The sequence below is a fragment of the Pelobates fuscus genome, chromosome 7, assembly GCF_036172605.1.
Source record: "Pelobates fuscus isolate aPelFus1 chromosome 7, aPelFus1.pri, whole genome shotgun sequence".
Lineage (NCBI taxonomy): Eukaryota > Metazoa > Chordata > Amphibia > Anura > Pelobatidae > Pelobates > Pelobates fuscus.
The window spans coordinates 80,234,576-80,256,525 of record NC_086323.1 but is presented as its reverse complement, the minus strand read 5'-3'; the positions used below and the strand labels follow the sequence as shown (position 1 = coordinate 80,256,525).

At 44.8% G+C, this 21,950-nt stretch overlaps 1 protein-coding gene across 1 annotated transcript in view; it reads left to right on the top strand.

Moving 5' to 3' along the window:
* The first annotated feature begins 1,356 nt into the window (after positions 1-1,356).
* Positions 1,357-21,950, top strand: part of LOC134567951 (uncharacterized) — a 52,416-nt gene continuing 31,822 nt past the window's right edge. The window contains exons 1-4 of the mRNA XM_063426124.1: positions 1,357-1,450; positions 6,608-6,748; positions 7,718-7,783; positions 13,729-13,932. Of these exons, the coding sequence (XP_063282194.1) occupies positions 1,445-1,450; positions 6,608-6,748; positions 7,718-7,783; positions 13,729-13,932 (417 nt within the window). The 5' untranslated portion in view covers positions 1,357-1,444. The remainder of the gene's footprint in view (positions 1,451-6,607; positions 6,749-7,717; positions 7,784-13,728; positions 13,933-21,950) is intronic.

Genomic DNA, 21,950 nt, shown 5'->3' with positions numbered 1-21,950 from the left:
TCTGTTAATTTATTTTGTTATTATTATTATTATTATTATTATTATTAATTATTGGTTAATAAAGCTGTGGACAAATTTCCCCATATTACTTAGTGTCTGTGTGTTATTGGGTTAGGATATGGGGGTGGTTTGTCCTGGATTCCGACTGCCCAAATGGCGACTATACACCTGTCAAGTCACAACCAATTACATGATGCGCAAATAAGATTCTACATTGCAACAGCTGCAGTGCCTCTGGAGAGGGAGAGTGAGAGGAAGTCCTCACGATGGCGCTCTACCAACAAAACACTCCTGCATTTACACTGACATTAAAGGGACTCTCCAGGGAGGAGATTTTACTCACCTCGTTCCAGCGCCGGGAGCCTCGTGAAGCCACGCCCCCTATTTCGTCAAAATGACGAAATAGGCGGGCGCGAGCATGGAGCAATCAGACGCTTCCATTTGGAAGCGTCATTGCTCCCTTGTGCGCATGCGCGGCTTTGCCGCACATGCGCACATACTTCAGAGGGCGGCATTCATGCCGACCTCTGAAGTGCTGAGCGCACTACCGCGCATGCACGCGGTGTGCGCGGCCGCGAGCTGAGCTGAGTGACAGCTCAGCTCGCGGTCTTTGCCCGCCCCCCTCCTCCGCTGACAGGCTGGAGAGAGAAGGCGCGCACACAGTGCCTTCTCTCTCCTGAACACGTCAGACGTATTTTAATACGTCTGACGTGTACAGGGCCTTTTTAGGGCCCTGCGTGATAGGAAGTCCCTCTAGTGGCCGTCTAAGTGACGGCCACTGGAGGTATTCCTATCAATCAATGTAAACACTGTATTTTCTCTGAAAATACAGTGTTTACATTAGATTGCCTGCAGGGAGCTATAGATAATACCTGAACAACTACATTAAGCTGTAGTTGTTCAGGTGACTATAGTGTCCCTTTAAATACTTCACATATACCGAACAGTTTCAGTATGTTACAGCTCTATCAATGTGTCCACAACACATTTCTACGGGTAGCATGTGATTGGTCATTGCTAATGTTTGCGCTGGTTAAAAAGAAACAAATCAGCAAAAGCGAACTCTGCAGCCAAGAAAATATATTTTTTCTTTCTTTTTTAATCGTTAGGAATGGAATCTTGAAAAAAAACTAATAAATGCGCACTTTTAACTGCATTGTTAAAATCCATTTTCACTTTGTAACCTAAACATTCCCTTTAAATCATTAAAAAAAACTAGCAAAAACTGGTCAGAGATTTTGTTTTAATCTGTCATTGCTATGACACAATTCTGCCACTTGGGGAAGTCTTTGCTTGCTAGACAAAGATAAGCACAGACACTTTGCTGCAGAGGAAATTGGGTGTAGGTATTCTCTTGAAGAAAAGTTTCACTTTCTGTTATAGCTCTAGGAAATGAGCCGGAGAGGTTTATTAAAGCTTCCAGGTAACTTCGTGAACAATTTAAATGCAGGTATGTTTCCATAAAAGCTGTGTAATTATTGAGCTGCTGGGAGATATGTTGCAGAACGTTCTATGTATGAAAGAGTTTAGTATATACTGCAGGGACTACCCTACTTGCTCTGCCCACGGCCAGCAACAGTTAATTTGTAGCTCCTGAATGAATATTATGTTAGCTTGTTATGCCTTTTTAATTGGGAATGTGTGTTACATGCAGTATGCCTGTAAGGGTGGTGCTAGCTGCAGGGTACATGTTCTATAAGCAGACTATGAAACGTGCAGCAATTAATGTATGAATGAGAAGTATAAATATAGCTTATTAAAGTTCAATTGTTGCTGTGAGAATTGTTAATATGGAGTATTCCTTGCTAACAGGTGATTTACTTGTTTAGCCCTTAATACAGGTATGTGTACAGCAGGTAATATGGGGGGGGGGGGGGGGTGCACATAGAGAAAAATACCATCTAAACTTTACTTTAACCCCTTAAGGACCAAACTTCTGGAATAAAAGGGAATCATGACATGTCACACATGTCATGTGTCCTTAAGGGGTTAAAAGAAATACTAACTTAAAAAAAAGGTGCACCCCTAGGGGTGTCCTGGCTGGGACGTATCGCCACTATCAAAATGAACCTCCTTCCCAGATTCCTATACCTCTACCAAACCCTCCCCATACCAATCCATAAACAAGATTTCAAGGAACTACAGTCGGCTATAGACACATTCATTTGGAATGGACGCAAACCTAGAGTGCGCCGGAATACACTATATGTATCCAAGAAACACTGGGGACTAGGTCTCCCGCACTTTACACACTACCACTCAGCAGCGCACTTAGCGCAAATGCAACAGTGGCACGTCCAACCAGGGAAAAAAAGATGGGTAGACCTAGAACACATAATCTTCGGCTGGGATCATCCATCCCTTTACATGTGGATACCCAAACCACACATGCCCCTACCCCTCCCCCAACTGCACCCGCAATCACCCACGTGCTCGATCTATGGGACAAAATGAGGGACAAATTTGAATTGTCATCCTTCCTTTCCCCCATGACCCCCATCTGGAGGAACAAGCTCTTCCCACCGGGACTCACTCCCAAACACTTTGCCCAATTCGAACACAGAGACATCTCCCGACTGGGGCATCTATACCAAAACAACGACATCATACAATTCACAGATATCAAAGATTCATCCTGTCATGTCTTAACTACCGGTATTAAATAGTCTCTTCCGGGTTTACGGAGCTTAGCCACACCCCCTTCTCTGACGCGGTCTCCCCACGCTACATAATGAGACCGCGCCAGATTCAAGACGCTGGATTATTGAAAAGCGTTACCGCGAAATCAACCCGCCTAGCAAGATTCCTCTAAACCTCTTTGTTGTGCACCGAACCCGGACTGGAAAACTATCGACCCTCCTTCTCCTCTCCTCGACCACGGCTAGTAACTGGACCTTCCTCATCCAGTTTAACAACTTCCCTCCGCGGAGGAGAACTTAGGGAAACCTGATCCTTCACCATCGAAAGCTAAGTCATATTCTGAATCCGTAATAGGAGATTATCTGCTCCCAAGCCTGCTAATCGTTTCTGCTACAGCCTGCTCTCAAGCCTGCTTACCTCGGACTCCAAACTAATCATTCCTGCTGCAACTTCATCTCTTACTTTGCTCCGTTTCCTTGAACTTGCAAACTCCTATGTGCTATACTGCATACATCCCAAGAGCTGCATACTCAGTTTAAACAAACAGCTAAGTAATTAAAGATACAGTACCTGTGTTTTACGTAATTAAAGATACAGTACCTGTAATATCCTCTAGTGTCCTAGTCATCAATCCAAGTCCTAAGAGATCTGCAGTTGTTTTCCATTTAAATACATGTAAGCATTACACATCCTGTCTCACAACCTTCGATCACTTCCGATACATACAACTGCGTAGTTTCGCAACGACCCCAATCATAAAACAAGCCGGCATGGCCCAGCCCAACCGCTTTTGAGAGAGACTGCGCGATACAGCCCAACAGACAAGGACAAATCTCTGACTTATATGCAACCATAGCCACCCACCATACACAACTATCTCTCCCATATATAGCGGCATGGGAAACAGACCTTGGTTCCCCAGAAGAGCCGACCGATTGGTCGGACATCTGGGAGGCAACGGCCTCCATATCAATCTGCGTCACACACACAGAGCAGGCCTACAAAATGCTATTTTGCTGGTATCTCACCCCCAACGCCTGACCATTATGCATCAAATACCATTCAACACCTGCTGGAAACAATGCGGAGAGACGGGGACATTCCTCCACTGCTGGTGGACGTATCCGAAACTCCAACCACTCTGGCAAGACGCCACACAACTGATCACCAAACTTATAAACAAACCCTGTCCCATGGACCCCTGGGTGCTACTGCTCTCTAAACCAACAGAACAATACACCAGAGCAGAATATAAGCTCACTGCCCGAATAGCCCTAGCAACACGAAGAGCTATAGCTATAACAAACCGCATACCAACACAAGAAATAATCACAAGGAAAATAATAGATAGCATGCAAGTGGACAAGCTCCCGGCACAACTACACGACTCACCCAAACAGTTCCATAAAATATGGGACCCATGGCTGGAGGGAGATACGACCATCCCGTGGTAACATCACTGGGAATAAGCCGTACTCCCCCGCTACGGACCGCCCGAGACAATAACACACACACCTTCAAACACGAACATGCCTAACCCAAACACTCTCACACCAGAGGCTCCAACGAGGGGACTGCGCGCGGGGTGGCCCGCGAGTCGTGATACCATGCCCCAAGCCCTGCCCCGGACAGTCATAAAGCAGGACACAGACAGAAAAGACATACAAGGACTCGAGGATTGACGAAGCACACCAACTAGGAACAAGAGTATAGTAGAAAACTAATGTAAATGCTTCACAAGGTTACAATACCGACATAAGTGAAAGCTACATCAAATGCGAAAGTGTACCAACTAAACCTTATTAAAATGCATTGTACTGACCCACCCCTACCCACCTCCCAATTTTTTTCTTCTGTACCCTTTCACCCCACTCACCTGACTTCATGTAAAAACTTACAAATAAAGAATTTTTTTTTAAAAAAGGTGCAAAATAATGTTTTTTGCACTAATGACCAGGTGTAAACGGAGATAGTCATGATTTTTTTTTAACCCAAACTCATTTTCATATTCAGGGCATTACTCACAGTTGTGTACAGTGTTTAAAGGGACACTATAGCAACCAGAGCAACTACAGCTTAATGCAGTGCTTCCGGTGTGTATAGAAGGTCCCTGCAGACATTTTACATAAGCCTACTGAAAAAGACAGTGTTTACATTATTGCCTCGTAACACCTCTAGTGACCTCTAGTGACAGTCACTCAGCTGGCCACTAGAGATCCCTGGATCAGCACTGATGTTCAGGATCTCCACGCTCTGCATGGAGACGCTGAACTCTTCCCAAAGAGATGCATTGATTCAATATATCTCTGTGAGGGGGTGCTGTTTGGCACAGCAATATCCTTTTCCTATGGGAAAGCATTGGCCATCAGCCAAGGAGACGGAGCACTGGTGAGGTCAGCCGCAATGCAGCCGACACAGCATGGGAAAAAAGTGAGTAAAGCACCTTTTAAAAGAGAGCCAATGGGGGCCTGTATTCTAAACTGTGTTTTTGTAGATATGGTGCCAGGAATACATATTTATATTCTTGACACTATAGTGTTCCTTTAAGTGAGTCACAGAGCTACACAGCAATAAAACTCACAGTTATGTGCAAATTGTATGAATCTATCACAAAGTTCCTATGACTGAGAATGGGGTATGTGTGAGGTGTTGTAGGTTTGCCTAGAGCAGCATTTCTCAACCTTTTACAAAGAAGTACCCCTGCCTTGAGAAAGTCGTTTCTATTGATTTAAATTCCAAATGAAACGTGTAGACACCGACACACAGAGAACACTGGCACACACACATTTACACACTGCGGACACAAACACACCGACCCACACACACATCTACACCCAGAGGACACTGACACACTGACATGCACATTTACACAGAGAACACAGGCACATAGATACACAGAGAACACTGACACAGACATTAACACACAGAGAAGACTGACACACACACATTTACACAAAGAAAACTAACACACAAAGATGTACACACAGAGGACACTGACACACACTCACTGATTTGACATACACATACACACTTACTGACACGCATATTCACTGACAGGCACGCTTACTGAGACACACATTCACTGACACAAACTCTCATTGATTTGACACACACTGAGAGACACACATATTTACTGACTAATACAAACACATTCTTTCACACACACTCACAAATTATTATTATTTTTTTATTATTTGTATTTAAGGCCACCCAGACTCCCTACCTTTGGCAGAGCTGGAATGGATCTTGTCCCTGGTGTCCAATGTGGCTACTGCAATCTTCATGCTCTTCCAGCACCATTTAACCCCTTAAGGACACATGACGTGTGTGACATGTCATGATTCCCTTTTATTCCAGAAGTTTGGTCCTTAAGGGGTTTAAGTCAGAGGGACATCATAACCTGGCTCCCAGCATCACTGCAGAACGCACAGCGGAGCAGTTCTGGAAGATCATGAGAAGTATAGCACTCTTCCCGCTTCTGCCTTCATTCTCCCCCTGCCAGCCACTTCTTGGCATTCCCCCTGCCTTTAGTGCATGTATTCCCTGGTACACAGTACACATACCACTGGTTGAGATACTAGGGCCTAGTCTAGTGTATGTGGGGTTGGCTGAGTGTAATGTTTGCGGGTCACATGTGTAGCTGGTTGAATGTGATGTGTGAGAGCTGGCTGAATGTGATTGTGAGTGGTGCACCGCTTCTGCCTGCCACCCGTACGCTATGGCTTTGGTGGCTTTCTGGGAAATCTGGACAGTTCAAAGGTACTTTAGGCAACTTTACCTCTACAGGGAGAAGGCCCAATCAAATATTTGTTTTGTTTCCTACACCTATCATCCAGTTTATCTGCCTCTTCCGCCCACTATTCCTATCTTTCGTGGCATTCCATTCCTTTGGGCATCTACTTATTTGTCCTCAGATGATGTTTTAATGTGTATGTGATATTCACAATAAATGTATTTCCACATTCAGATCCAAGTGGTGTGTGTTACATTACTTCTGTCATCCTGTTTATGGATTTCAAATAGCCATGTATATGAAGAAGATTTTGTAGATCCAACTGACATGCTGAATTATGACGCTGTTACAAAGACAATGAGAAAGAAAACTGAGGTAAGCCATTAAAACAAATTGGAATTCATCTCAATTACTTTCTCTGTTTATAAATGCATCGCAATGGTTTTTGTTGTATTGTACCTGTTAACATTTTAGCCCATTGCTAAAAATTGTCAGACTATCACTATTTGCATTAGTAGATCTGCTGCTGTGAAGGCTTCATATGAGGTCAGGTGAGAATTCCATTTCCAAGTTGTCTGTCATACTGAGCAATTAAAGGGAATCTCCAGTGCCAGGAAAACAATCCATTTTCCTGGCACTGCAGGTTCCCTTTCCCTCCCACTCCCCATTTGCTGAAGAGGTGAAAACCCCTTCAGTGACTTACCTGAGGCAGCAACGATGTCCCACGTCGCTGCTTCCTCCTCCTGACTCCGTCGGCCAGTGGGCGAGACTGATCGCGCCCACCGGCCGAGGAGACCTAATGCGCATGCGCGGCAGTGCCGCGCATGCTCATTAGCGCTCCCCATAGGAAAGCATTGAAAATTAATTTCAATGCTTTCCTATGGGGAAATGAGCGACGCTGGAGGTCCTCACACAGCGTGAGAATGTCCAGCGACACTCTAGAACAGGTTTTCTGTGCTATGAAGGAGGAAGTTCCCTCTAGACTGCCACTAGAGGTGGAGTTAACCCTGCAAGGTAATTATTGCAGTTTATAAAAAAAACTGCAATAATTACACTTGCAGGGTTAAAGGTAGTGGGAGTTTGCACCCAGACCACTCCAATAGGCAGAAGTGGTCTGGGTGCCTGGAGTGTCTCTTTAAGTGAGTGATTACAGCATCGGCAGATGGTGCTACCCAGCTGGACATAACCTTGGGATCTTGCCTAGATCCCAAGCTACAACAGACTTTGCAGCACAAAGCCAACTGTAACCAACAAACACTGTAACACAGAAATGTATTTAAATTAGCATTAATTGCCAAACCTCACACTTCCATCTTCTAACCTAAATTACGATTTTATTTTAAGTCAACTGAGTCAATCTTAAAGAAGCTTCTGCAGGACATATTGGATGAGATACATCAGCTCGGTCCGGTAAGTGAACTATTTATTAAACAACCAAATTGTTCCCAAACCTATAAGACATAACACCTAGACAGCCACTTTTTGTCTTATTTGTGTGAATGCCTTTTAGTAGATTTGGAGATTTTTTTACGAGCTGATCAGTTGATCATACGAATTCCTGATATCTGAGCCAAAATGTAGCCGAATCATAAACCAAACCAATTCCTATGAATTTTGATTCATGATTTGGAATTCCACTTGTGGCGCTGAAAAAAGAGATTCTCAATGGGACAAAATATAATTTATGGTCAGGGCCGGTCTTAGGCCTTTAGGCGCCCTGTGCGAAACATCTTTGCAGCGCCCCCCTTTCCCCTGTCATCCATGTATAGTGTGTGTATAGAAGTGTAGTGATTGTATAGGAGATTTATTAAATTAATAATGATTTAAAAATAAATATTCATTACATACACATACAAAGTTACAGGCAGATAGTCACTCACACAGTTACAGACAGACAAATTCAAACACACACAGGTACAGATGGACAGTCACATATATACAGCCACAAATACAGTATCACACACACAGCGTTACATGCAGACAGCCATACACACACAGAGGCAGACAGCCACACAAACAGAGGCAGACAGCCACACACACGCACACAGGCAGACAGCCACACACACACACAGAGGCAGTCACACACACAGAGGCAGACAGTCACTCACACACACAAACACAGAGGAAGACAGTCACACACACACACACAGGCAGTCAGACGCAAACAGGAAGTCACACACACACACAGGCAGAATCACACATAGTTACCTCTATTCATTATGGAGGTGGAAGTAGTGCTGCTTCCCATGCAGCGATTACCTGGCACTTCTAGCCCCGCCCCCAATGTCATTTAGCCCTGCCCCCAATGCCATTTAGCCCTGCCCCCGTCGCAATGTTTTGGGTTTGTTTTTTCATCCCGGGTGAAGAATAATGAAATCCTCCACCCGTGTAGCCGGCAATGTGTAAACTGTGTCGGCCGCAGGGCACCCCCTGCTCCATAGCGCCCTGTTCGGCCGCACAGCTCGCACACCCCTAAGGCCGGCCCTGTTGATGGCTAGGAGAAAGCCACCAAAGGTTGATTTTATTCACAAATAAGTTGAGTGACCAAGAGAGAGAGAAAAAGGAGGAGCAGTGGAAAAAAAAAATCTATATTTATATAGTATATATTTCATAAATAGAGAATTTTTTTTACTGCTTCTCCTATTTTCCCCTCTATTGATTACTTTTTGTGACGTGATCTGTGAACCAAATGACCAAAAAATGCGCCTATCAGAAACTGCAAAATATATTCAGAATGTTTATATATATATATATATATATATATATATATATATTATACATATATTTTGCAGTACATTGTTTGGCCAGTGTCATGCCCTTTTGGTTCATCTGATTCGTTTCACCCGAATCTGTTTTTGTTAACGAAGATCTGCAGAGCCAAACCACCATATGGATGAAATTAGGCTATCCCAAATGTTTTTACATTTTTGGATGAATTAGTATGGCCTTTTTAGCATAAATCCAATGTTATATTGATGTAGCTATAAGTTGTTATTTAACATGTGCAAAAGGACACATCTCAAAGATGATATGGCCAGTAGCATTACGCACCCACAAACCACAAAATATTTACCAAAGTCCCAAGAATTGACATGGCAATTACATATTTTAAGCCAAAATAACCAAGCCTGGGCAAATTTTCAAGTTATTTTGGTTAACATGTAAATTCAATTGTCAGTTCTGTAATTCTTCTAACCTTCTAACTCTGGAGCCAGATTATCCATTAGGCATATCTAGGGTTCGTTGATGAATGTAGGGGCCTTTCAAATTTGTGGAAGTCATGCATTGTATCTGTGACATTGTGCAGCTCCCTGGGCATAATTTAACACTACACATACACTCGGTATCAGGGTTCCACCCAGAATTAGCTGCAGTTCATTGGGTGTAACCAGCAGCACTAATCACACTGGAATAAAAACAAGATGTGATTGTCTGTTAGTGAAAGGCCCCTTCACTGCCTACATACTAAATCAGTGTAATGCATGCCGCCCATTCCCTCAGATGTGAATCCTCAGCAAGCTCCTAAGTAAATCTGGAATTCCTTCCCTGTGCTCCCTTCCCTGTCCTCTCACAAAGCTCTGTACAGGAAATAAGGGGGTTGGGTTTATGATGTTCTTATCAGTGTGTGTGTATGTGTTTCTTCTACATGTGTGTGTGTTTTTCTATGTGTGCCTTTTTCTGTGTTTCTGTATGTGTTTGTGTTTTCTTTGTTTGTCTATGTGTCTGCATTTTTATGTGTTTTATATCTTTGGTTTTCTTTGTTTCTATACATGTCTGTGTTTTTCTGTGTTTCTATACACATTATTATATATCAGAATGTTACCTGTTTTGGGGCACCAGTTAAGGAACACTGCACGAAGAAGGGCTGGACCATCTTCCCATTTTACTTTTATTACTAATTTTGGTGAAACTGGAATCTGGGTCAGTCTTGGAGAAAGGCCTGTTTGAAGCTTATTCTATACATGTTTGCTTTTCTCAGTGTTTCTATGATTTCTATACATGTGTACATATTTTTGTGTTATCATATATATTTTTGTTTTTCTATGTGTTTCTGTATGTGTCTGTACCTTTCTATGACTGTGAAAATAGGGACCCAGATTGCTACCCTACCTATGGCAGTCTCATGATAATGCCTGATAATGCTTCCATTTTTCCATTTTCTCCAAACTTCCCAGCTATTCCAGCATAAAATAAATACATTATTCAAAGTGGTTCATGGTTTTAGAAAGTGATTAATTCCAGTGATTAAAAAAAAAAAAAGGTCTGATTTCATACAAGTCTGGGCCCTATGCCATTCGCAGACAGCTAGAACACATTCTGAGATGTGTTTATCTTTTCTACAGGCATACAATGCAGACGAGAGGAATGTAAATATTTAATTTACAGTAGTAGTGTAAAGGCAATGGGAGCGATTTTATAGAATGTTGGAATGAACGCTAAATAAACATTATAATCTAAACAAACTGATTTGAGTTTGTTCATTTGTTTGGAAAATAAATCCTTAAACGGTTATACGTAACCTCTCCTCACCGGACCTCTCCCCGGTAGTCCTGCAACGTGTCACTGCTTGCCTCTCTTCCATCTCTGACTGGATGTCGTCACGCTTTCTCAAACTTAACCTCTCTAAAACTGAACTCCTTGTCTTTCCTCCTCCTAATACTGATCCTCCTCTCTCACTCTCCCTTCAAGTCAGTGATATCCACATAAGTCCATCCCTACAAGCGCGCTGTCTTGGCGTCATACTTGACTCTGGTCTCACCTTTGAGTCTCACATCCAGTTTGTTGCCAAGTCCTGTAGGTTCCAACTCAAAAACATAGCCCGCATCCGCCCCTTTCTTACGCAAGATGCTACCAAGGAGCTTGTCCATGCTCTAGTAATTTCCCGCATGGATTACTGTAACCCTCTCCTGATTGGTCTCCCCAAAAGCCGTACTGCCCCGCTACAGTCTGTAATGAATGCTGCAGCTAGACTGATTTTCCTATCCAGTCGGTCCTCTCACACCTCGCCCCTCTGCCAGTCCTTACATTGGCTCCCTGTATCCTATAGGAGTCAATTCAAAGTGCTAACCCATACATTTAAAGCACTGAACAATTCCAGCCCCTCTTATATCTCTTCACTGATCCAGAGGTATGCCCCTCCTCGTACCCTCCGCTCTGCCCACGACCACCTCCTGACCGCTGCTCGCACCCGTACGGCCAACTCACGCTTGCAGGACCTCTCACGGGCGGCTCCTCTCCTATGGAATAACTTGCCTACTGCCATCAGACTCTCCCCTAGTCTTCAATCATTTAAGAAGGGCCTTAAAACCCATCTCTTCAGGAAAGCGTATGGCCTCCCAGAGTAATCTCTCCCTTACATACCTGTCTCTTGCTCTCCTATGGGATAGTGCTTTGCTCTCTCCTCCAGCTCTGCTTCACTCCTACTTGATATTTCCTATCCTAATGTTTCTAATACCCCACCTCCTATAGACTGTAAGCTCATTTGAGCAGGGTCCTCTTCAACCTATTATTCCTGTAAGTTTTCTTGTAATTGTCTTATTTATTGTTACATCCCCCCTCTCAAAATATTGTAAAGCGCTACGGAATCTGTTGGCGCTATATAAATGGCAATAATAATAATAATAATAATAATAACTTCTAATAGGGGACACTGAGTGGTGAAAAAATGGGGATAAGATCACACACCTTTATTGAAAAACATTAAAAGGGGAGAAGACAACAGCTCCATGTAATTATTGGTGACACAAAAAAAATAAAAGGTCAAGAGTGAGTAAAGGCCAGCTTTAAGATGGGTGTTGGATATAAGAAAAAAAAGTGGAGTACTTACTCACGAATGCGTTGTGCAGACTGCACAGGGTGCAGCCTGAACCCACAGGCAGCTAACAGTTCATAAATCACTAAACATCCCCCATAAAATAATGGCTTGGCAGGGAGTCCAAAGTAAAAAGAAAGTAAACTCTCATGTTAAAGATGGTTATAAAATTGGGCAAGAGAAGTATCTGAGGCCACCACTAGTAGTTTACTGGCCCTGGGACTAATGAGTAACAGGAAGGGGCGGGGGACAGCAAAATAATCCCTAATGTAAAAACCTTCCTAATGCAAACACCTGCCAAATACACAAGCACGCAATTATGGTCAACAGCAGGGGTAGGCAACCATCACCACTCCATCTCCCCAGATGCATTATGGCTTGGTTAGATCCACCATGTTTACAGGGACAAATATAAGGTTCTTATATTTTTCAAAAAAGCATGAAAAGGGCTGCCCTGCAGTGTGTATAATGCATTATTGCCTACACCATGATTGCTTGATTGCAGGTTTCTTCATTGCCTAATTGCTTAATCTCATACACCTTCTTCTGAATTCTGCATACTACAAGGCTACCCTTTTCATGTGCTGCCCATCAATATGTATATATGATATGTGTCCCAGAAAACATGGTTGGTCTGGTCACCCTGATTATGGGAGATGTAGTTCACAGTATCTGTGCCGAAGGATGCCTACCCCTAGACTCAGAGGCGTAACTAGAAACCACGGGGCCCCGGTGTGAAAATTGCCTTGGGCCCCTCCCCCCCATACATCTACGTCCTACCCCACATGTCCCAGATGCAGACAAACAGATATACATGAAGACACATACACACAGAGACCCATACATACAGACACATGTAGAGACACACACACATACACACACTCAGACATATACACACGTACACTCATAGACACATACACTCACAGACACACACACTCACAGACACACACACTTACAGACACACACACTTACAGAAACACACACACACAGAGACACACAGACGCGGCGAGAAAGCTGTGTTCTCTCTGCTCTGCTCCCTCGTGGGCTGTCTACTGGTGCCGGGAGCCGGAATATGACGTCATATTCCGGCTCCCGGCATCAGCAAATGGCGCGGGAGGGAGCAGAGCAGATATTTCCAGTAGGTAATACATTACATTTAGTGGAGATTCCTCACAGTACTTGTAGGTAAATGTCCAACAATTATTATCTGTTTCAAGGTGCATTGTGCTGCATGTTTGATATTTACGTAATATATTGGGTGTGGTGATGCAAATATTTTTAGTTGGAATTATGGCTGTGAATTTGTTGCATTATGGCTGTAAGAGCATTATGAGAGATGAACTAGTATGGAATAATCTTTTTTTATATCTTTAAATAGTGTGGAGAAATAAGTTAGCCTGTTATCAATTTATTAGTGTCTATTTACATCACATTGTTACTTTTATGGAGTTATTTGTGATGAGTGTGCCAGTTCTATGCAGACTTATATTACTATTTCTGACACTTTTTTACAACACCATATAAAACTGATTCTCTTCTATAGCTTGGGGACAATCAAGAACAAGACCGTCTAAACATGCAAGAGCTTCCAGAGATGTCAAGGTTTCTAGAAGACAAGGAATGGGATCCTCTTCTACTGAAAAAGGATATCAAGAATGTTCTGTTTCTGTTGAAGCATCATATCGACAATAACTGGGAAAAGAGATCTGAATACATTTTACAGCATGTTCTTGAGAATGCATTCAAGGTAAGATTAAATATCTTTATTTTGTACATATTAAAGTGAAGCTCCCTTTATATACATATGCATAATCCCAAATGTATGTGTGTATGAACTCTGATCAGTTACAACATTAAATTCAAGGACAGGTAAAAAACAAAATAAAGTGAATGACATTTATTATATTGTTACAATGGCACCTGTCAACAGGGGAGGGCTGGCAGCCTTAGGCCTGGGGGGCAAAACCAGTCAAGTGGCCCATTGCGCCACCAAATCAGTTCACCATCCATGCCCACCTTTTTCTGGTTTTATAACGGATATTGATGTTATGCTAATCAGTAGCTCTATGCCATACCCGCTCCTTCACGGCTCTGACTTTCAATGTTGTCAGAGCACAGGCTGAGAATCTCTGAGCCTGTGCTCTGACTCACTAACTGAGCGCCGGAACCACGAGGGAGAGGATATGATCTGACTGCACCTACTGCTGGTGCGCACCAGTGGACCACCAGCGAATCGTTTAAATTAAATATGCTGGTGTACCCAACTTGTGAGCTGTGTTGGCCGCCGGGCGCCTCTGTTGTCATGGCACCCTGCGTGACCGCACAGCTTACCCACCCCAACGGCTGGCCCTGCTGACACACACTGATGTTACTACTTAGACATCCCTCAATATTAATACAGAGATGAGAGTAAACACCAATAAACTGTGGAAACAGAGCTGATCCCCCCAAATTTATAAAGGTTTGCTTAGAGGATTTATTCAAGATTAAATCATGCCTCCTCCTCTCTCCCCCATGCGCTGCTCTGTAGGCTGGGAGGAAGTGAAGAGTAATCACAGTCTCCCAGCACAACGCCACCTGTGGCTGCATGGGGAACAGCTGTTTAATGTAATGCTTGCAGGACGGCCAGCTGCCGCAGAACCTCTTTGTTTCCGTCTCTGCAAAGGGCTCCAGGCACTGCTTGTTGTGAGTGTGAGCCACTGTAAATTAGGGGCAGAGGGCACTTGCACTTCGGTCAAGACGGGTCTGGGCAGGAGGAGAGTGCAGTGCAATCAGTGCACTCCCCTCCCGTGGGTCACCAGTAGACTGGTGCACCTGCCCAGGATCAGAGCCGGTGCAAGGATTTTTACAGCCCTAGACAAAATATAAATTTACCGCCCCCCCCCATGTGACATCACAATGCCCCACCCATATGATCTGCCATATGAACTAACGCCAGTGCTGCACACAGTGTGTGTTTACATTAAAAAGCCTGCAGGGACCAGCTATAGACACCAGAACCACTTCATTAAGCTATAGTGTCCCTTTAATGTGAGGTAAATTATAGATTAGTGTCACTAATAATATACTAGATTGCCTACTTACAATTAGATGAGGATGATGATGGGCTGCAGTTTGGCTCCACTGGTCTGGTGTAGAACAGGACCTCTGGAGGCTGTTTGCAACTGTGGTCACAAAATTCAACGTTCTGGGAGAATTGGAAGCAGCTCCATTTTTTGGGGGCCTCTTACACAGCTCAAGGTCTGGGCCCCAGTGCCTGACGGTGAGTATGCCCATAAGGCCGACTCATAAGTCCACTTATATGTTCCACCCACCCATGAGCTCGCTCACAGGGAGTGGAGTGTGTAGGGGATGTGTTATGTGTTATCTAATATGTGTGCTTATGGTATGTAGTGTATAGGGATACCAGTTTGTGCAGGTGATGCAGTGTGTTTGTGTGTAGTGGAAGCAGTGTGTATTTGAGTATAAGGGATGTATTATGTGTTTCTGGTTGTGTGTGAGGGATGCATTGTGTGAATCTGTGTTTGTATGCATAAGGGATGCAAGGTGTGTGTCTGTATGTGTGTGCATTGAGTGTAAGAGATGCATTGTGTTTCTGTGTGTATGTAAGAAAAACAGTGTGTGTGTTTGCATGTGTGTGTAAGGGTTTGCATTGTATGTTTCTGTGTATGTGTGCAAATGATGCATTGTCTTTGTGTGTAAGGGTTGCATTGTGTGTGTGTGTAATGGATGCATTGTGTGTTTCTGTGTATGTATAGGGATGCATTGTGTGTTTCTGTGTATGTATAGGGATGCATTGTGTGTTTCTGTGTATGTATAGGGATGCATTGTGTGTGTGTGTGTGCGCGTAGTGTTAAAGAGCTCCCTGTCTTGTCCCCTGTCCTATAGAGCTGTCCCTTCTGTCCCTTAGAGCTCTCCCCTGCCCCTTAGTGGTCTCTCCTCTCCCCCACCCTCCCCTAGCGGTCTCTTCTCACACTCACCCACCCTCCCTGTGCTCTTCTCATCCCCCCTCCACCCTCCCTGTGTTCTTCTCACTCCTCCCTCTATGTGTTCTCACCCCCCTGTGTTCTTCTTACCCCCCTCCTCCCTGTGTTCTTCTTACTCCCCCCCTTGTTCTTCTTACCCCCTTCTTCTTATTACTCCCCCTTCTTCTTACCCCCCTTCTTCTTCTTAACCCTCCTACTTCTTCTTACCCCCTCTTCTTCTTCTTACCCCCTCTTCTTCTTCTTGCCCCTTCCTTCTTCTTCTTACCCCATTCTTCTTCTTACCCCCCTTCTTCTTCTTACCCTTCTTCTTCTTACCCCCCTTCTTCTTCTTACCCCCCCTCTTCTTCTTACTCCCCCTTCTTCTTCTTACCCCCCTCTTCTTCTTACCCCTTCTTCTAATTACTCCCCACTCTTGTTCTTACTCCCCCTTCTTCTTCTTACCCCCCTCTTTTTCTTATCTCCCCTCCTTCTTACTCCCCCCTTCTTCTTACTCCCCCCTCTTATTATCCCCCCTCCCCTCTTCTTACTCCCTCTCTTCCCTCTTCTTACTCCCTCTCTTCCCTCTTCTTACTCCCCCTCCCCTCTTACTCCCCCCTCTTCTTACTCCCCCCTCCCCTCTTCTTACTCCCCCCTCCCCTCTTCTTACTCCCCCCTTCTTCTTACTCTCCCCCCTCCCCTCTTCTTACTCCCCCCTCCCCTCTTCTTACTCCCCCCTCCCCTCTTCTTACTCTCCCCCTCCCATCTTCTTACTCTCCCCCTTCCCTCTTCTTACTCTCCCCCCCTCCCCTCTTCTTACTCTCCTCCCTCCCCTCTTCTTACTCTCCCCCCTCCCCTCTTCTTACTCTCTCCCCCCTCCCCTCTTCTTACTCTCCCCCCTCCCCTCTTCTTACTCTCCCCCCACCCCCTCTTCTTACTCTACCCCCCTCCCCTCTTCTTACTCTCCCCCCTCCCCTCTTCTTACTCTCCCCCCCTCCCCTCTTCTTACTCTCCCCCCTCCCCTCTTCTTACTCTCCCCCCTTCCCTCTTCTTACTCTCCCCCCCTCCCCTCTTCTTACTCTCCCCCCCTCCCCTCTTCTTACTCTCCCCCTCCCCTCTTCTTACTCTCTCCCCCCTCCCCTCTTCTTACTCTCTCCCCCCTCCCCTCTTCTTACTCTCTCCCCCCTCCCCTCTTCTTACTCTCCCCCCCTCCCCTCTTCTTACTCTCCCCCCCTCCCCTCTTCTTACTCTCCCCCCCTCCCCTCACTCTCCCCCCCTCCCCTCTTTTTACTCCCCCCTCCACTGTAGGTGGCCGAGCTGCACTCCGTCCGCGGTGCCCGGCCGGAGTGATAGGAAGGTGCTCAGTGTGCACCTTCCTGTCAGTCCGGCCGGGTACAGGAAACAGAAACTCCTGTTCCGCGCGGAACAGGAGTTTCTGTTTCCTGTACCCGGCCGGACTGACAGGAAGTGCACACTCAGTGTGCACCTTCCTGTCACTCCGGCCGGGCACCGTGGACGGAGTGCAGTTCGGCCACCTACAGGGGAGGGGAGGGAGGGAAAAGCTGCTGCAGCCGTCTGAGCGCTCTTTACAGAGCGCTCGGCGGCTGCAGCATTTAAAGGGCCGGCCCGCCGCGGCCGGTCCTAAAAGAATTTCGGGCGGCCTGGGGGGCAATTGCCTCCCTGCCCCCCGGCCCAGCCCGCCCCTGCCTGTCAAGCGGTGTGATGTGTTAGGCAGCAAGTGAACAGTCAGTTCGAACAAAAAGATCTGAGTGACTTTGGCAAGAGACAAATAGTGATGGCTAGACGACTGGGTCAGAGCATCTCCAAATTGGCAAGTCTTGTGGGGTGTTCCAGATATGCAGTGGTTAATACCTACCAAAAGTGGTGCAAGTAAGGACAACAGTTGGCATCAAGGTCATGGGGGTCCAAAGGCTCATCGATGCACATGGGGAGTGAAGGCTAACAACAAATCCAACCCATAGAGGCATCACCTTGCAACTTGCAGGACTTAAAGGATCTGCATCTTATGTATTAGTGCCAGATACCACAGGACAAAGTCAGAGGTTTTGTGGAGTCCATGCCTTGATGCATCAGAGCTGTTTTGGCAGCATGAGGGGGACCTACACGATATTAGGTAGATGGTTTTAATGTTGTGGCTGATGAGTGCATATATTAAAGGGACACTATAGTCACCCAGACCACTTCAGCTCAATTAAGTGGTCTGGGTGCCAGGTCCCCCAGGTTTTAACCCTTCAGATGTAAACACAGCAGTTTCAGAGAAACTCTAGTGGTCTTCCTGACAGCCGCTAGAGGCGCTTCTGCGACGCTGGATGGAAAAATTGCATTCAGCGTGCAGGACATCCATAGGATGGACTGTTTGAATGCATGCACGGCTCTTGCTCGGGAGCTGACGTCGGCGAGGGAGGAGAGGTCACCAGTGCTGAGGGAGCCCGGCGCTGGATAAAGGTAAGCGAGAGGGGGGCCCTGAGGGTGGGGGGACCTAAGGGTTATATAGTGTCAGGAAAACAAGTTTGTTTTCCTGCCACTATAATGATCCTTTAATATACATATATGTGGGTGCATATGTCTGTGAGTGCACACATATACATGTGTGTATATATATATATTGGTGTATGTATAAATGTGTGTGTGTGTATTGTGATCCTTGTTTGCAGATAGCACGGTCCTCTAGGGTAAACAACAGGCACAGTCCTTTTATTTTCATATAATCCAGGCAATTTTATTTTCAAGTTCACACAGCAACACAGCTAAAACATAAATATAACAGGTTTCCCCTTTAAACAAAAACTTTTAATATCCTTCTCTATCAGGGTTAAACTAGCAAAAACATATCGTTGGGTTGCACCAACCTTATTAAATAGCAACACTCTGCTCTCCTTTCTGCACTCCAGTGCTCTCAGCTAGCCTGCTGCTTTTCCTTTCTGCACTCCCAGTGCTCCAAGCCAGCCTAGACTGCTTCCTTCTGCACTCCCAGTGCTCCAAGCCAGCCTTGACTGCTTTCCTTTTGCACTCCCAGTGCTCAGTCTCATTGACTCTCTCACTGGAGAGAACAGCCTCTCTCCTACCTGCTTCCAGGGAGGAAGCCAGCAAACCCCCCTTACCTGCCCAGCAGGGAGGGGTTTATTCCCACTGCTGCAGCTGATTACCTGCAGCTGAGCAGTGGGTTGGAGACAGTCCAAAAAATCCTGGCCTGGATCTATGTCTCCCAAGAAAACCGCTAAACAGCGGAGTGGAGCATTGGCCCACCCTGCTCTCCAAATGCTCCACCCCAGGGGCCCATAACTAAACTCTGGTTTGTGTTGCCTACAACACAAACTACACATACTCCCCCTGGGGTTAAATGGCCTCTCTGCCTTCACTTTATCACAGTATATATATATATATATATATACTCTGCCTTCACTTTATCACAGTATATATATATATATATATATATATACTCTGCCTTCACTTTATCACAGTATATATATATACTATATATATATACTGTGATAAAGTGAAGGCAGAGAGGCCATTTAACCCCAGGGGGAGTATGTGTAGTTTGTGTTGTAGGCAACACAAACCAGAGTTTAGTTATGGGCCCCTGGGGTGGAGCATTTGGAGAGCAGGATGGGCCAATGCTCCACTCCACAGTTTAGCGGTTTTCTTGGGAGACATAGATCCAGGCCAGGGTTTTTTGGACTGTCTCCAACCCACTGCTCAGCTATACATACAGTTGCAAGAAAAAGTATGTGAACCCTTTGGAATGATATGGATTTCTGCACAAATTGGTCATAAAATGTGATCTGATCATCATCTAAGTCACAACAATAGACAATCACAGTCTGCTTAAACTAATAACACACAAAGAATGAAATGTTGCCATGTTTTTATTGAACACCCCATGTAAACATTCACAGTGCAGGTGGAAAAAGTATGTGAACCCTTTGATTTAATAACTGGTTGAACCTCCTTTGGCAGAAATATCTTCAACCAAACGTTTCCTGTAGTTGCAGATCAGACGTGCACAACGGTCAGGAGTAATTCTTGACCATTCCTCTTTACTGAACTATTTCAGTTCAGCAATATTCTTGGGATGTCTGGTGTGAATTGCTTTCTTGAGGTCATGCCACAGCATCTCAATCGGGTTGAGGTCAGGACTCTGACTGGGCCACTTCAGAAGGCGTATTTTCTCTAAGCCATTCTGTTGTTGATTTACTTCTATGCTTTGGGTCATTGTCCTGTTGCAACACCCATCTTCTGTTGAGCTTCAGCTGGTAGACAGATGGCCTTAAGTTCCCCAAACCATGATGCCCCCACCACCATACTTCACAGTTGGGATGAGGTTTTGATGTTGGTGTGCTGTGCCTCTTTTTCGCCACACATAGTGTTGTGTGTTTCTTTCAAACAACTCAACTTTGGTTTCATCTGTCCACAGAATATTTTTCCAGTACTGCTGTGGAACATCCAGGTGCTCTTGTGCAAACTGTAAATGTGCAGCAATGTTTTGTTTGGACAGCAGTGGCTTCCTCTTTGGTATCCTCCCACGAAATCCATTCTTGTTTAGTGTTTTACGTATTGTAGATTCGCTAACAGGGATGTTAGCATTTGCCAGTGACTTTTGTAAGTCTTTAGCTGACACTCTAGGATTCTTCTTCACCTTATTGAGCAGTCTGCGCTGTGCTCTTGCAGTCATCTTTACAGGACGGCCACTCCTAGGGAGAGTAGCAGCAGTGCTGAACTTTCTCCATTTATAGACAATTTGTCTTACCGTTGACTGATGAACAGCAAGGCTTTTGGAGATACTTTTATAACCCTTTCCAGCTTTATGCAAGTCAACAATTCTTAATCGTAGGTCTTCTGAGAGCTCTTTTGTGCGAGGCATCATTCACATCAGGCATTGCTTCTTGTGAAAAGCAAACCCAGAACTGGTGTGTGTTTTTTATAGGGCAGGGCAGCTGTAAACAACACCTCCAATCTCATCTCATTGATTGGACTCCAGTTGGCTGACATCTCACTCCAATTAGCTCTTGGAGATGTCATTAGTCTAGGGCAGGGGTAGGCAACCTTCGGCTCTACAGATGTTGTGGACTACATCTCCCTTGATGCTTTGCCAGCAATATGGCTGTAAAAGCATTATGGGAGATGTAGTCCAAAACATCTGTAGAGCCGAAGGTTGCCTACCCCTGGTCTAGGGGTTCACATACTTTTTCCACCTGCACTGTGAATGTTTACATGGTGTGTTCAATAAAAACATGGCAGCATTTCATTATTTGTGTGTTATTAGTTTAAGCAGACTATGATTGTCTATTGTTGTGACTTAGATGATGATCAGATCACATTTTATGACCAATTTGTGCAGAAATCCATATCATTCCAAAGGGTTCACATACTTTTTCTTGCAACTGTGTATATATATATACACAAACAAACGAATAATGTAGGCGCACTCCTGGATTTAAATAGTGCTCATTTTACTGTGTCAATTAATTCAAAATTCAGAAGATCAACGTTTCGACCTATTCAGGTCTTTATCAAGATCAGAACATAAGATGTATCAATTATGGCATATTTATAAAAATACAACATAATTGCTTACCAAGTGAAGTGCATAAACCCTCCCCAAACGATCGGAACCCGGAAGTGTGCAGAAGCCGCGGGTGACGTAATTACGTTACGTTACATCACGTAGTAATTACAACGGTTGCTAGGGAACCTAGAGTGATATTGAAAGTGAGTGAATAAAAGATAGTTACACACTATCAATCTGGCACCGGAAGATTAAAGAGACTATCGAAGAGAC